Raw genomic sequence first — 16,261 nt, 5'->3', positions numbered from 1 at the left:
TTGAAAATGTTTTTTCCTCACCGCATACAGAGGGAAAGAACATGAACTTTCAACTGCCGCCAGCAACCAGCTTTCTAATGACACAAGAAAGGAACAAAGTAATGTGAAGGAAAGGAGATGTGACACAAGGAGGATAGGAAGGACATAAAGAAGGAAATATAGGAAGGTAAGAAGGTAGGACCCAAGGAAATAGGACACAAAGAAGGAAGGAAAGATGGAAATAAGTGTACAGGCAATGAAGGATGGGCACAAGGTAGGAAGAGAGTAAGAAAATGGGCCAAGATAGGAATGAAGGAATAAGGAAAGGACACAAGGTAAGAAGCAAAGGAACACAAACAAGAAAGGCACATAAAAAGGAAAAATAAGATTTTCCAGACTGTGTAGGAACCCTGTGCTTATACTTCTGCCAGTACAAAAATTTGCTTTAATAATGTGTCTGGGAAGAGAGCATTGGTAAAGAAGGCGTAATTAGTTTTAAATTTTGAATTAAATCTGAGTATATTGGTTATATCATGTTTATATTAATAAAATCGGTTTTATTAACAACCTGTTCATGTGGAGAATGAATGCTGTGTTGGTCAGGAAAGCAACTGCTGTAGGACTTTTCTTCTGTTATTGTTTCTGCTATGGACTGGGATTATTTCCCCCATAGTGACACCCATTGTGAAAGTGAACTGCAGCAAGTGTAGCAAAAATACTGGATCAATATCCACCACGCGTACTTTCCCCATGGTACAAAGCAAAGATATAAATGATCTTTGCTTAACCTAGCAGTTGCCAGCAAGACTGGAAACAATATGAGTTCATTTTAGTTCAGAATCTAGGTTAATTATACAGCTTTGAATTTCCTGTATATTCTCCCTTTTTGTTGTTGTGTCAGATAAAAACATGCGTTGATATGTTTTAAGAACTTTAAATTTAATTTGTTCCAGGAAACTCCACACATTCAAAGCTAAGAACAGTTCTTTAGTAGAAAAATCTTGAGATGGTGATTTCAATAAATCACAGTTAGGCAACTCAGTGCTCCATTCTTTTCCTTAAACTTTTTTCTGTTGTATTTTCTTGCTTTAGATAAACTCCTGCTTTTCTCCCAAAACACTGTGTGGCTTTTATGAGTTGTTTCAACATGTCTTATGAATTTGTTTGTTCTCAGCTGTCAGACACAACAGTTCTCTGCCTATGTCCTTCCATTCATTGTAAGAAGAAAAAGGTATTCATCCTCATGTTTCTGCATTTCTTGTTATCTCTTGCTGTCTCTCCTTTGTCTCTCATTGGTTTTACAACCTTCATAAACTGCACCATGCTTTCATCAGCACTCAGATAGGTGCTGTACCTGACTTAAGGCAAAATGCCATTTACAGACAGGTGCTCTTGCCTTGTCACGCCTTATCCTGTCACCATGGAAATGTTTATTTATTGAATGTTTAATGTAGAAACAACTTCGGGTCAAAACATTAGACTATAGTTTGATTCAGCTTTCAAAATCCATGCTGCACCTTCAGTGTGTTTGGTGGCTTGCTCTGGAGCCGACAGTTTCAAGAGGTTAAAAAGGAAATCATTATTTATTAAAACTGCCTCCCCCCCACCCCTCATTTACTCTTTTACTTAAGTATTAGTCTTTCTGTTGATTGATTTACCTTTTCCTTTATTTTTGTGACTTTTACTTTGTAATAACACTATTATATTTATTTTATATTTATTATTACACCAGTTACCGTTATTGGTAATACTGAAGACACTTTTCTGTTGTTATAGCTTATCTCTCACTATCACATACTGCACTGCGCATAGTTAATGGATTACACTAGAATGTAATATTCTGGCAAATTTTACTGGCCTTATATGTTATGTTTTTCCTCACCAAAATAAAGCAACTACTTTGCACCTTTTTAAAGGTATCTCACAGAACAATTTTTGTTGATGTAAGATTCCCACTGTCAACCATTTTATTCATTCAGGGTGAGTTATTGCATTAGTTATAAAAAAAAAATTAATTAAAAGAAACTTTAAGTCTTAGGTATGTCTACTGTTACACACACACACACACACACACACACACACACACACACATACAGGGGTTGGACAATGAAACTGAAACACCTGGTTTTAGACCACAATAATTTGTTAGTATGGTGTAGGGCCTCCTTTTGCGGCCAATACAGCATTAATTCGTCTTGGGAATGACATATACAAGTCCTGCACAGTGGTCAGAGGGATTTTAAGCCATTCTTCTTGCAGGATAGTGGCCAGGTCACTAGGTGATACTGGTGGAAGAAAACGTTTCCTGACTCGCTCCTCCAAAACACCCCAAAGTGGCTCAATTATATTTAGATCTGGTGACTGTGCAGGCCATGAGAGATGTTCAACTTCACTTTCATGTTCATCAAACCAATCTTTCACCAGTCTTGCTGTGTGTATTGGTGCATTGTCATCCTGATACACGGCACCACCTTCAGGATACAATGTTTGAACCATTGGATACACATGGTCCTGAAGAATGGTTCGGTAGTCCTTGGCAGTGACGCGCCCATCTAGCACAAGTATTGGGCCAAGGGAATGCCATGATATGGCAGCCCAAACCATCACTGATCCACCCCCATGCTTCACTCTGGGCATGCAACAGTCTGGGTGGTACACTTCTTTGGGGCTTCTCCACACCATAACTGTCCAGGATGTGGGGAAAACAGTAAAGGTGGACTCATCAGAGAACAATACATGTTTCACATTGTCCACAGCCCAAGATTTGCACTCCTTGCACCATTGAAACCGACGTTTGGCATTGGCATGAGTGACCAAAGGTTTGGCTCTAGCAGTACAGGTCCTTCTCAAAATATTAGCATATTGTGATAAAGTTCATTATTTTCCATAATGTCATGATTAAAATTTAACATTCATATATTTTAGATTCATTGCACACTAACTGAAATATTTCAGGTCTTTTATTGTCTTAATACGGATGATTTTGGCATACAGCTCATGAAAACCCAAAATTCCTATCTCACAATATTAGCATATTTCATCCGACCAATAAAAGAAAAGTGTTTTTAATACAAAAAACATCAACCTTCAAATAATCATGTACAGTTATGCACTCAATACTTGGTCGGGAATCCTTTGGCAGAAATGACTGCTTCAATGCGGCGTGGCATGGAGTCAATCAGCCTATGGCACTGCTGAGGTCTTATGGAGGCCCAGGATGCTTCGATAGCGGCCTTTAGCTCATCCAGAGTGTTGGGTCTTGAGTCTCTCAACGTTCTCTTCACAATATCCCACAGATTCTCTATGGGGTTCAGGTCAGGAGAGTTGGCAGGCCAATTGAGCACAGTGATACCATGGTCAGTAAACCATTTACCAGTGGTTTTGGCACTGTGAGCAGGTGCCAGGTCGTGCTGAAAAATGAAATCTTCATCTCCATAAAGCTTTTCAGCAGATGGAATCATGAAGTGCTCCAAAATCTCCTGATAGCTAGCTGCATTGACCCTGCCCTTGATAAAACACAGTGGACCAACACCAGCAGCTGACACAGCACCCCAGACCATCACTGACTGTGGGTACTTGACACTGGACTTCTGGCATTTTGGCATTTCCTTCTCCCCAGTCTTCCTCCAGACTCTGGCACCTTGATTTCCGAATGACGTGCAGAATTTGCTTTCATCTGAAAAAAGTACTTTGGACCACTGAGCAACAGTCCAGTGCTGCTTCTCTGTAGTTCAGGTCAGGTGCTTCTACCGCTGTTTCTAGTTCAAAAGTGGCTTGACCTGGGGAATGCGGCACCTGTAGCCCATTTCCTGCACACGCCTGTGCACGGTGGCTCTGGATGTTTCTACGCCAGACTCAGTCCACTGCTTCCGCAGGTCCCCCAAGGTCTGGAATCGGCCCTTCTCCACAATCTTCCTCAGGGTCCGGTCACCTCTTCTCGTTGTGCAGCGTTTTCTGCCACACTTTTTCCTTCCCATAGACTTCCCACTGAGGTGCCTTGATACAGCACTCTGGGAACAGCCTATTTGTTCAGAAATTTCTTTCTGTGTCTTACCCTCTTGCTTGAGGGTGTCAATAGTGGCCTTCTGGACAGCAGTCAGGTCGGCAGTCTTACCCATGATTGGGGTTTTGAGTGATGAACCAGGCTGGGAGTTTTAAAGGCCTCAGGAATCTTTTGCAGGTATTTAGAGTTAACTCGTTGATTCAGATGATTAGGTTCATAGCTCGTTTAGAGACCCTTTTAATGATATGCTAATTTTGTGAGATAGGAATTTTGGGTTTTCATGAGCTGTATGCCAAAATCATCCGTATTAAGACAATAAAATACCTGAAATATTTCAGTTAGTGTGCAATGAATCTAAAATATATGAATGTTAAATTTTCATCATGACATTATGGAAAATAATGAACTTTATCACAATATGCTAATATTTTGAGAAGGACCTGTATATTGACCCTGTGGAACAGGAGAGTTGAGGTGCACATTTAATTCTGCCGTGATTTGGGCAGCCATGGGTTTATGTTTTTTGGATACAATCCGGGTTAGCACCCGAACATCCCTTTCAGACAGCTTCCTCTAGCGTCCACAGTTAATCCTGTTGGATGTGGTTCGTCCTTCTTGGTGGTATGCTGACATTACCCTGGATACCGTAGCTCTTGATACATCACAAAGACTTGCTGTCTTGGTCACAGATGCGCCAGCAAGAATGCGCACCAACAATTTGTCCTCTTTTGAACTCTGGTATGTCACCCATAATGTTGTGTGCATTTCAATATTTTGAGCAAAACTGTGCTCTTACCCTGCTAATTGAACCTTCACACTCTGCTCTTACTGGTGCAATGTGCAATCAAAGAAGACTGGCTACCAGGCTGGTCCAATTTAGCCATGAAACCTCCCACACTAAAATGACAGGTGTTTCAGTTTCATTGTCCAACCCCTGTATATAAGATATTTGACACACGTTTGCACAAACTGATTTAAATCTACACAGAAATGTATGAATGTTGTACATGGTCTATTGTGTTTTTATTTTTTATTAATGGCCATGATTTACATGGGGAAATAGTGATCATAATTTTACTTGAAAGCAGAGGTTTCAAGCTCAAATACACAATGGACTTGATATTTATTAAAAAAAAATGTCTGCGATTCAGAAAGGTATTCCTTCTCTACAGATATAATGATTAACCTTTTCAAATGGAAATAAACAAAGCTTAATACCATAGGCACATGTGAAATCAAAAGTAAAATCAAAGACACATCTGTGGCATTCATTTCTTATATAAAATAAGACTTTACACCTCTTTCTCTATTTGTAGCCGTTTGAGTTAAAATTCAATAGTAATCTTTTTTCACAGGCTAACAATAATAATAATAATTTCCGGTAAAGAACAACCAACCACTACAAGTCCCTAAGCTCAGTTTGTTACACTGATCTACTCTGATGCACACTGGCACAAGATAGATTCTTGGCATCTCTTCTTCTACTGACTGTTATAGCATAAAGCTGCTAATGAATGTCAACAGCGAGGGGAGCTTGTGGAGCGTTGGCCCCAGCAGACCATTATAGGATTTGTAGTGTTAGCTGTGCATATGCCGCACACTGGCAGGCTAGCTCTGGTAACACATTTGGAATTATCTCGTTGGTCAAATATAATTACACTACAGGCCAAATTTGGCCTGCTGGCCTCAGTTTGAAACCTATGCTCTAAACATACTGAGATTTTATATTTTTACAAATCACCCATGTAACTTTAGAAGGGAATTTAAGATTATATACTTTTGCATATCTTTTGTAGAAGTCCAGCTCTATCCTAGCTGTTTCTATCATCAAAAATTGATCAGACCTGTTCTGCTCTCTTTAGTTATGATAACAAAATAACAGTTTTAGAGTATTGTGAGGTTTAGACTTTTAAAAGTGATGCAAAGCTCTGGTGTTAATTACTGTAAATCAATTTCTTCAAATTCCAATTTAAAACTCCTAAATGTGTGAAAACAAAATCTCATGCTGTCAGGTCTTGTTCTGTGTCAGGACTTGAGTAGCTTTTAACATTGCGATAATTGGTGCAGCCATGAAAAGTAATAAGATAGAACAAATGAGAAACCATCTGTTTGTGGTAAACTGAAGTCCTTTTCTGTTTGGAGATATACTGTATATTCTAAGCTTTTTATCAGGGAGATAACACACACTCCAAACACTCTGTCGGATATTCCCATACCTTTGAAATAAAAAAGGAAGACATCTGCAGTCTGTTTTAATCAAGAAGAGCTTCTAGCATGATATTGATTTGATTTTGTTCATGTATTTTGTTTTGCTGAATTCTGTTGCTGGGAAAAGGATGAGAGTAATGTGCATTTTAAGGCTGCCATCTAGGGTCAAGATGTGGGCAGCGCATGCTGATGCACTGAACTGTGTTTGTGCAACCATTCAATGCAGTAAAATTGAAGAGTGTTAACTGGAGTGTTAGGGCGGGAAGCTGGACTAAAATGTTTTTTTCTTTATGCACAGAAACACATTCCATGTGTAATCTGACAGATGGCTCAGGGAGTCTTAGGGCGACTGCATGGGGGTGATGTGAATGCTGTTAATGTCAGTGATTATCTGTCAGTTCAAAACACCTATTAAATGCATGATGGTGACTCAAGAGCAATTAGTGCATACGCTGATAGATTAGAATGTTTTTCAATTTAAATATCATGTAAAACTATGCATATGCTAATGTGGAATTCATATGTGTTTAATTTAACCACCTTTTTATACTCGGATTGAATAAAAAACATAAAATGTTCCTTGTAATTTTGAGTCTAGACCTAATGTGACAGAATGATGTGGTCAAGTATGAAGTAATGGGTTACTTTTATTTGGCTGACATTTTACAGTTACAGTAACAGTTACAGTAACATTTGTTTTTACAGACTTCATGTCTTGACTGAGTTAAACTAGTCTGAATGTCTCAATACACAAACAAAGACCAGCCTAGATAACGCAAAGTAAATTACCTGTTTTCTTAGTTTGTTTTGTAGTCAAATATTTCTGTTTTCAAGACTGATTTACTATGGAAGGAAAGTCTTGTATGACAGAACAATAACTTAGTTAGATGCTCACAAAAGTAAGAATATAAGCATTAAAAAAAAAATTGATCCTAGTAATTAAAAACTGGGGATAATGTAAGAACAACTCCCAGTACTGGGGGCAGAATTTAACTTCTGTTTTCCTCTACTTTCTTTACTGCAAGTTCCATTAGTTAAACATAAACATATGTGGTATCCACAGAAAAAGTAGAATCTTGGCTACAAGCTGATAGAAACCATTTCTACAAACACCAAAAGCAGTTAAAACTAAAGGCAGTTGATTCAGAAAATATACAAACTCCACAAAATGATTTAACCGCAAAACTTAGTCTCAGCTGTTCACCACACGGCTTCTACACACACAACCAGCATGTCTGCTGTAAACAGAGAGCTGACAGATTCCAAAAAATACATTTTGTCACAATCCACCTATGTTTTATTCAACCAGCAGCAAAGGAAGGCCAGATTTATCACTCCCATTTGAAAAACATAATCATTAACATAATGACTTTTTAGATAGAGTATGTCAATTCTCAGAAAAATTTACTTAGATTTGAGCTCAAACTTCACAAAACCCCTTTGGGCTTAAGAGGTTAACAAAAACACATTATTTGTGATTTAGGGTTGCATGTTGTGTCACACATATAATTTTGTACAAATGCAGACGTATTTCATTGTACTCTAATACAAAAGAAACAACTTAATACATTTTTTGTATCAGCACCTTTTGCCCCAATCACTGCTAACAAGCAATTTCTATACTTCAGTATGAATTCAGTATCAACAAGTAGGTTGGGCCACTTTCTCTGAGCAAACTGAGCAAGCTGCCTGACATTTAGAGGGGGGATTCTCCACATTGTAATTTTCAGATCTTTCCACAGATTTTCACTGGGATTATGATCTGGGCTTATGTGATTTATGTGACTAGCCAACAAGCTCCAGTTGTGTGTAACAATAGGTATTCTCTGAAAAACATGAGAGCTTGTTCATGTGCATTTTGGAAAATTCTGGTCTTGATTTTTTCTGTTAATTGTGGAGCCTTTATGGGTCTTCCTCCATGAAGCCTCCTGTGGTTTAAAATTCCTGGGATGTTGCGATCAGAAAGTGAAGTACTTTAACTTTGAAAACCATCTTGAATGGTTTCCTTAGCTGTTTTTATACCATTTGCACCATCCATCTGATCAACGTGAGGTTGCATTATTTTATGCTGATGTTCTGGAAGGTTTGTTAGTTAGCATTATACTTTTATTTACAGCAGCAACTGTGGTCACAGAAAAAAATGTATATGCTTGGACATCGTCTTGTAATAGATATTCAATGGTCCAGATTTTGTGGCTAATTTCCGATATCTGATTTTCGTAAAGCTTAGATTTGGTGATGTAGATTTAGGCTTTTCTGATTCTTCCTTAGTAACTATAAAAAGTTACAAGAAAATATTTCACAATATTTTTTGTTGGCTTTCCTGACATGAGTGGTCTTTAGTTATTTATATTAGCAACAGTGATGTCATCATGTCACATGTGCGAGTGATCGGTTGCTGTAAAAATGGGTTTTGCAACTTAAAAAAGATGAAATGTCTATGAAGCTACCATTAGTGACCATCATGGCTAGTATTACGGCAGAGAGGAGTCGAGAGCTCAAAATGAGAAAAACAGAGAATTTTTGTTGTCCTCCATTCAGCCTTTCTATTATCTACTAAATGTCTGGCTTTCACTTACTGACTCACAGCCAAAATAAGTTATAGACATGTCTTGACAAGTCATAGAAATCAGTTTCCTTTTACACAGCTTCTGAAACAATCAAACAGTATTTGACTTGGTGATCACCAATCAGAGACGATTATAATCGCAGGCCGATAGGTTGGCTCATCTTGTCTTTAAAGACACATCAAATTATAGAGTGCCCATAAAAGCCTATTCTACAACAGGTAAATATATTGGCATTGTGAAATACCTGCATTAGCCACAATTACCATTTTTTTTTTACTGCAGATGTTGAAACCTTAAAATATTATTTCTTTAGGGTAAATTTTGTTGGACAAACTTCTGATTATTTATTCTGACCCCCCCCCCCCTTGCTATTTTCAGCTTACTTTTGTCAAAAGAGGCTGACAAAAAATTACAGAAAAAAAAAGAACAAGAAAACAAGTATAATTTGGTGCAATAAATTTCAGTAAATGAGCAAAGGCGAAGTAGAAATGCTGGAGGGCAATAAAGAAGATTTTATCCAGAGTGACAGTCACATCATCAGTCCCGTCTGTGGTTTCTAAATCACTTTGGAGAAATTTCTGCATAACTATAATGTCTCACGTGCATATTTGTAAGTAGGTCGCAGTCCTCTCTGTTCCTGCCAACTTGTTTCATGTGCTTCCATCTTCAGCCTCCATCTGAAGGCACTCTTTAAGACAGAGCTTCGATTCTGCTGCAACCCATTTCCACACAGTGCCTTGTCAAATCTCTTCCTTCTCTACCCATTCTCTCCATCACACCTCCTACCATTGTATCTCTCCATCACTTCTCCTTTTTCCATCTGCAGAAACATTCATTCTCTCCTCCAACCTCTCTCCATATTTTAGCTGGTTCATCAGTTTTACTGGATGTTATTATTTTATCTCTTTTTCCTTCTCTCTCTCTCTCTCCCTTTCATTCTCTCTGTTTTCATCTTGGAGACAGGAGTGTGCATGCAGCATCAAATCTAAGTCTCTGCTCTGCTTATGCGCTCTGCGCTACAATCCTTCTTCCTCTCCCCTCTGTGCTTTACCGCACTGCTCACATCTCCTCTCTCCACATCTCCTTCTCTTCCTCACTTTTTCTTTCTCTACCTGCATCTCTGTCACACCACAGGCTCTCATTTCCACTGGGCATTGCTGCGCTCTGTTTTGCTGTTTGGAGAAAGGCGGTACGCTCTGGGGATCTTTTTGCGCCAGGGCTGAGCACTCTCCAGCGTCGTGCAGAGGAGGATTTAGCTGCTCCTGGTGCACCAGGTTTGACTTGCCTTGGATTCCTTGGATCTGTGTGATCTGGAGAACAGTGGAGGACAGGAGGAGGAAGAGGGGGGTGAGAGGTTTATTGGCTTGGAGGAGTTGAGGCTTCAAGGTGGTGGCAGTGGCGGCTGATGGTTGCCTGTCGAGGGTCATGCCCTGGGACTTGTGTGTTATTTGGCAGTTGGCGTTGGAGATCCTGTCCCATTTTTGCCCCCCTTGTGGGGCAGAATTAAACCTGGTCCCGGGGAAAACCGCCGGGCACCAGTGGCTGCAGTGTGAAGAGTGGACACCATGAACCAGCTGGACGCACCAAGACCACTTAACTGGACCATCAGGAAACTGTGCCATGCAGCCTTCCTGCCATCTGTGCGGCTGTTAAAGGTAAAAAAAAAAAGAAATCACAAGAGAGTGGAAATGAGCTAAAAAATAGATGCCCAGGGAGATGTGGTAAAATATGTCAGGCAGCCCTCCTGCTTTTCTGCTCTTCTCCAAAGGAAGACAGCTGTGAAAATTCTTTAGTGTGAGAACTATAGAATTTTCTTCAGTAAGGAAATTCTTTAGTGTTCGCATGTGTTTAAATCAGTGAATGTACAATTGTCAATAAAGGTAGAATAGTGGGTATATTTTCAGCTGAAAATAGGAAAAAGTGGGGCAAAGCTGCTAGCGTAACATTCTCACAAGGGAGCTTAAAGGGTTGGAATTGTGGGGATGTGCAAAGAGTGGCAGACAAAAATGGAGACAGGGAAAAGCGGGAGCAAAATGCTAGAGAGATTCACAGAGAGTGGGACAAACATGAGAGAGGAGGGTGAGGAAATGTGTTAAGGAAGAAAAAAGGACATGAAAGAAAGCAAAAAAATAAGATGTGAACTGATGCAAGAACATCACAAGATGAATTTCCAAAGTTGTACTTAAAAATCAGCAGTATGGAGACTTCAACCGCTGATATGTGAATAGAGCAATTAACGGTATGAGAGAGATAAAAAAAGAAATTTGCAGGAATGTCTAAGAAGGAATGTTACACTGGAAATTATAGACAATAGCTACATGTAAGATGTAGATCTTTAACATCACATTCCAGCAGAGCTGATGAAATGAATACATCATTGCACATTAATACTAATAAGATAATGGCAGCCTTGTATAGTTTATTTGAGTTGCAAAGGTTTAGTTAGCTGACTAATTCCACACCACGTGAGCAGATTTTTATCATGGGAACTAATGCATCCTTTCATATTTGGATGTGTTTTGTCACTTCCATAAAGTCTTTTTATGCAGCTCACTTACATGCATTTGTATCCTGAAACCTTTTCTTTGTGCACTCCTGTGCTTTTATTTGCCAGTTACAGGCACTCTGTAAGGATGGCTATTGTTAGGGGTTCTGAATACCTCTTCTTCACTCCCCTTTGATTTGGCTTTATCAAAGTGCCTCATAGAGCAGTGTTGCTGTGATGCTGAACAACAGAACCAGAGTGCCTTGGCTCATATGTCAGGTAATTTTGTGCCGTAGTTAAATGAATACCACTGTAAAACCTTGATTGAATCTGCAGAATGTGTGGACGGGGCTGTGTGTGGATGGTAACACATGCTGCAGAGCTTAACATGAGGTTCATATTCTTTATGCATTTTACTTTATCATCATCTAGTTTGGTGAATAAACATCAAGAAAAATATGTTCAGTTTCTCTAGTTTTTCATTACGGACGGTACAGTTAAAAACAGATAATCAAAAACACTGAAGGCTAAGTTACATAATCTTCTTTTCCTCACTGTTTGACATTATATCAAACCAAACATTTCCTGTTTTAAGTCAATTAGGATTTTCAAAATAATTTAAGAGAGAAGTTTTGGAAGATTTGTATTTTTATTATTTTCTTCAGTTTACATAAGCTAAGAATACTGAGCCTTTAAACATTTGGGAAAGCCCAAATGATGATGTCATAGCTTTGCAAGCCTTTGGGTAGTTAAATGTTAATATTTTAAATGCTCTCATTTGAGTTAAATAAATGCAAACCTGTGAATGTATTTTAAAACATCCCCTCAAACACCTTGCTTCCTCGTGTGACATCACGGAAAAACAAAAGATATCAGTAAAGATATCAGGAAGAGAATTGTAGCTTTTCAGAAGTCTGGTTAATTCTGGGGTACAATTTCCAAATTCCTGAATATTCCATATGCATCTGGTTGAACAATATACACAAGTATAACATCCAAGGGAATTTCCAGCCATCATACTGTTCATGAAGTAAATGGGTCCAGTGCCCAAGAGATGATGGTGTTTCGGTGCAAAAGGTACGTATCAACCACAGGCCTTGTACACATGAAGCTGGGTCTTTATAAAAACAAATATCTCCCCCATTTCGTTAAAAAAATTATTATTGTACGTTTTCATCCACATGAACCTGCACTTCTGCGCCCTGAGAGTTGTTTTAAACATGTCAAACATATAGGGGGCAGTGTCATGCAAAGCTAAAACGTATGTTAGCCAATCAGAAACGTTCAAAACACCATGACTTCCTGCAAGGAAGGAAACATGATGCCATTGGTTGGTGTAGAGTTGGTGTAAAACAGAGTTTTCATAAATAATGGTTTTTAGTGACGTAAAACGGAGTCTTCGTGTGGATGAAAGGCCAAAACGCATAAAAAGTTTTGTATTTTTTCAGATATTTGGCTATGTGTGGACTAGACCTCAGAATAAATGCAAAGCCACTTGTAAAGAGTTTGGTAGAGGCCAGTGTAAAAAGGCCATTGCTCCTGAGTGTTTGAAAGGAGGAAGAAATGAAGAAGCCATCACTTCAAGAGCAACATAAAAGTCAGATTATGGTTTGCAAAGGCACACAGGTAAAATTCCCTCATTTTTGGGAATATCTCCTCTGGTCTGCTGAAACTAAAAGTGATCAGTGTGGCCAAAGGGGGAGGATTGAAAGGCTGAGAGCCCAATTCTAACTGTGAAGCACAGGGGTGGTAGCATCCTGTTGTGGGGCTTTTTGCTGCAGGGGTGACTGGTGCACTTCACAAAAAAGATTGCTTCAAGAGAAAATAATTTTATGTAGAAATATTGAAGCGACGTCTCAAGACATGAGCCAGGAAGTTAAATCCTGGGTACAATGGGACTTCCAAACGACAATCCTTTTGAGAATGATCCTAAGCATACGGCCAAATTTGTTACAAAGTAGCTCAAAAACAACAAAGTCGATGTTTAGGAGGGTCTACAAAAAAGCCCTGGTGGGCAGAGCAGAAAAAGTGTGTGTGAGCAAGGTGGCTTACAAACCTGACTCTGTGCACCAGGTCTGTCAGGAGGAATTCCAGGAAACTATTCTGAGAAATGTGTGGGAGGATGCCTATTGCTTTTGGGACAGACAGTTTATAAGGTACTACCAAATACTAAGAAAATGTAACATCTAAATTTAAAGAATGTTAAATAAATCTATCTCATTATTCTGGCGTATAGTAAATAGAGATCATCTTGGTAACCCTACACACCAAAAACAGGCTTACTGAGACAATGAGACAAAATAGGTTACATGGTTTATAATGCTTGTAGGTGAATATCTAATTCACCTTGTATGTTTTTGAGAGAAATTTAATTTTTCGTTTATTCTCTAAACTGCTGACAACTTTTCTGGAAATTCTGAATAAAACTGTAAATTTAAGCTTTTGTTTAAAAAAATTATAAATAGTCAAAATAACAAAAAGGATGCAGAGTCAAGAGATTTCTTCTTGAACTGGTCCATGAACTAGTTCCAAAGTAGTTTACAAAAAGTGTGGATTTATAATTTATAATATAATTTTGCTGATGGAATTTAGGTAGGCCTGAGTTTACCTGATGAATAACGCCACAGTACACAACAAAAACATTGGTCTTTAGACTCTGTTTAGTGTGCATGGATTTTCCCAGAGATATATCAGGCTGCCTTAGAACATCATTCCAACTGTAGGGGAGTCGCAGCATCATGTTGTGTGGGTTTTTTGATGCGCGAGGAACTGGTGCACTTAACAATACAGATGGAATTATGAGGAAATTCACAATAACCCAAGACAGACTGCCAAATTTGTTACAAAGTCATATAGTGTAATAGGAAATTCTACCAAATTCCCTCTCATTATTCTCACATCCAGCAAACTGAAATAAGTTAGGTATTTCTAACTGATACATTGTCAGACAGAGAAAAAAAACCCCATAATTTTACACAGCGTATATAGATATATGGTTTCAGTTGTTGAAAATGTAATTCGTTGGTATCTGAACTGTGATGAAATTGTTATTTGCTGTTGATGGGTGGGTATGCAGGTAAAATAATAAATCCTGACAAACTTAACTTCTTCATGAAATAATTTAATACAGGCAGCAGTCCAGCCTAAAACCATTACAAAGTTAAGCCTTGGATTTTGTTTAAACTAACTTTAGACTGGGAAATGATATTGGAAAATCTTCGTTCATCCTCCCACAGCTACCTAAAACAATCTTCAAGCTGACCTCTGTCAAGTATTTTCTAATTTCACAATAGTTTTATATGTTCATTTTCAAACTTTCAATCAGTCAAATCCGTTATAGAGCCACAAATATAGAGCTTAGTAATAAAATATCTGCTTTTGTTCTCTTTGTAAAGTAAACTATTTTCGGCCCTCTCTTTTTCTCTTTCTCTCGCTTGCATCTTTGCTTTGTGAGTTCTGTCTGATTGTCTCTCTGATCATCCTTCTGGCATCTTACTTATTTTAGTACCTTGTATCTCTTTGCCTGCTGTCTATTAACTTGAAGCATAAATAACTTTCTGTCATGTTCAAAATACACAGGGGGTGGAATCTGCTGTTAAGCTGTGAATATATTTTCAGCACAGCTAAGAATAAGTTCTTCATGTTAAAATGTACTCTGTTGCAGATCTTTGCTTTATTTTGTGCAATGTAACTTTCAGGAGAACACTACACTCATCATGTTCAGCAAAATCTTGTCTTAATATTAAAAAATTTAGACTGTATACTAAAGTGTATTTAACAAGCAACATCCATATTTTCACCCATAGATGGCACTAAACATTTTAGTATTTACAGTAATAATACAGTAAGGTACCTAGATACAGCATAAAACTGTACAGAGTCAAACTAATACGTTTAAAAGTCCTTGTTTCCTTTTTTTATCAGTCTTTTGCAGCTTCCAGTATGCCATCATAACATCAAAACTGATGCTTTCTATAAGGTGTCTTATCTACAACAAAATGTTAAAATATCATTCACTATTTAATGGTGTGGTTGGAGTAGACATCAAGGTATTTTGTGAGTCTCTAAATTAGATTTCCTTTGAGTAAAACAAAATCATGCAAATTAGGACAGCTGGGATTCTTTAATTTCCAAGCTTTGACTGACTGATTGCATTTTGTGTTGGTTCATGACTCTAATACTTAGAAGAAAAAATGCTTTCTCTTACATTTTGTGTGTTTAATCAGGCGAAAAGCATACAAGTGCAGCTCAGTAAATTAGAATAAATGCTGATTTATTTTAGCAATTTGTTAAAGTTAAAGTGCACAGAGTGTATTTTTCAAGTGTTTCTTTCTGTTAAATTTGATGACTATGACTTATAAAAATACAACATTTAGTTTTTCTAAAAAATCTGGACATTACATTAGACCAATATAAAAACAGTCTTTCTTACAGACATTTAATGTTATGGCCAACACAATCATGGGAAGGACTGGCCTACTTGACAGATTGTTCAGCAGACAGTCACTGACTCACTCCACAAAAATGGTAAGCCACAAAAGGTGGTTGAAAAGAAGGTGACTTTAAAAAGAGGAATGTATATGAGCATATTAAAGGAAAGTTGAGTGGAAGAAAAAATATGTTAGAAAAGTGCACATTAGGAATTGGGAAAGTTTGGAAGAGATTCACAAGGCATGAAATACAGCTGAAGTCAGAGCGTCAAGACCATCACATACAAATATTTAATTCAATAAAGTTCAATTCAATTTAATTGAAAGATACATTTATAATCCCAAAAAGGAAATAAAATGTTTTTGTAACTCGAAATTTCTTGATTAAGTCATTGTATTTGGTGATTTCTGTGGGCAGGAAGGATCTCTTGTAGGGGTTTGTATTACATCAGATCTAAAAAAGCTTCTGACTGAAAACAAAGCGTTCTTCTTTCTGTGCCATGATGATGTGCCCTTGGGCAATTAACTTAACCACAAGTTGCTTAGTCATCTGCATATTGGTGTATGAATGAGTGCATTTTGCGGC

At 38.0% G+C, this 16,261-nt stretch overlaps 1 protein-coding gene across 4 annotated transcripts in view; it reads left to right on the top strand.

Annotated features, from left to right (window-relative positions):
* Window positions 1-9,306: 9,306 nt before the first annotated feature.
* The window catches only part of trpm3 (transient receptor potential cation channel, subfamily M, member 3), a 178,445-nt gene continuing 171,490 nt past the window's right edge, over window positions 9,307-16,261 (top strand). For 2 of the 4 annotated variants that reach the window (XM_047381346.1, XM_047381345.1), the window contains exon 1: window positions 9,307-10,415. In XM_047381346.1, coding sequence (XP_047237302.1) covers window positions 10,326-10,415 — 90 coding nt within the window. In that variant the 5' untranslated portion in view covers window positions 9,307-10,325. The remainder of the gene's footprint in view (window positions 10,416-16,261) is intronic. The other 2 variants (XM_047381349.1, XM_047381347.1) reach the window with 1 other exon arrangement.

Source organism: Girardinichthys multiradiatus, chromosome 12 (assembly GCF_021462225.1).
Source record: "Girardinichthys multiradiatus isolate DD_20200921_A chromosome 12, DD_fGirMul_XY1, whole genome shotgun sequence".
Lineage (NCBI taxonomy): Eukaryota > Metazoa > Chordata > Actinopteri > Cyprinodontiformes > Goodeidae > Girardinichthys > Girardinichthys multiradiatus.
Note: the sequence above shows the minus strand (reverse complement) of the source record. Positions and strands in the feature narration are given on the sequence as shown.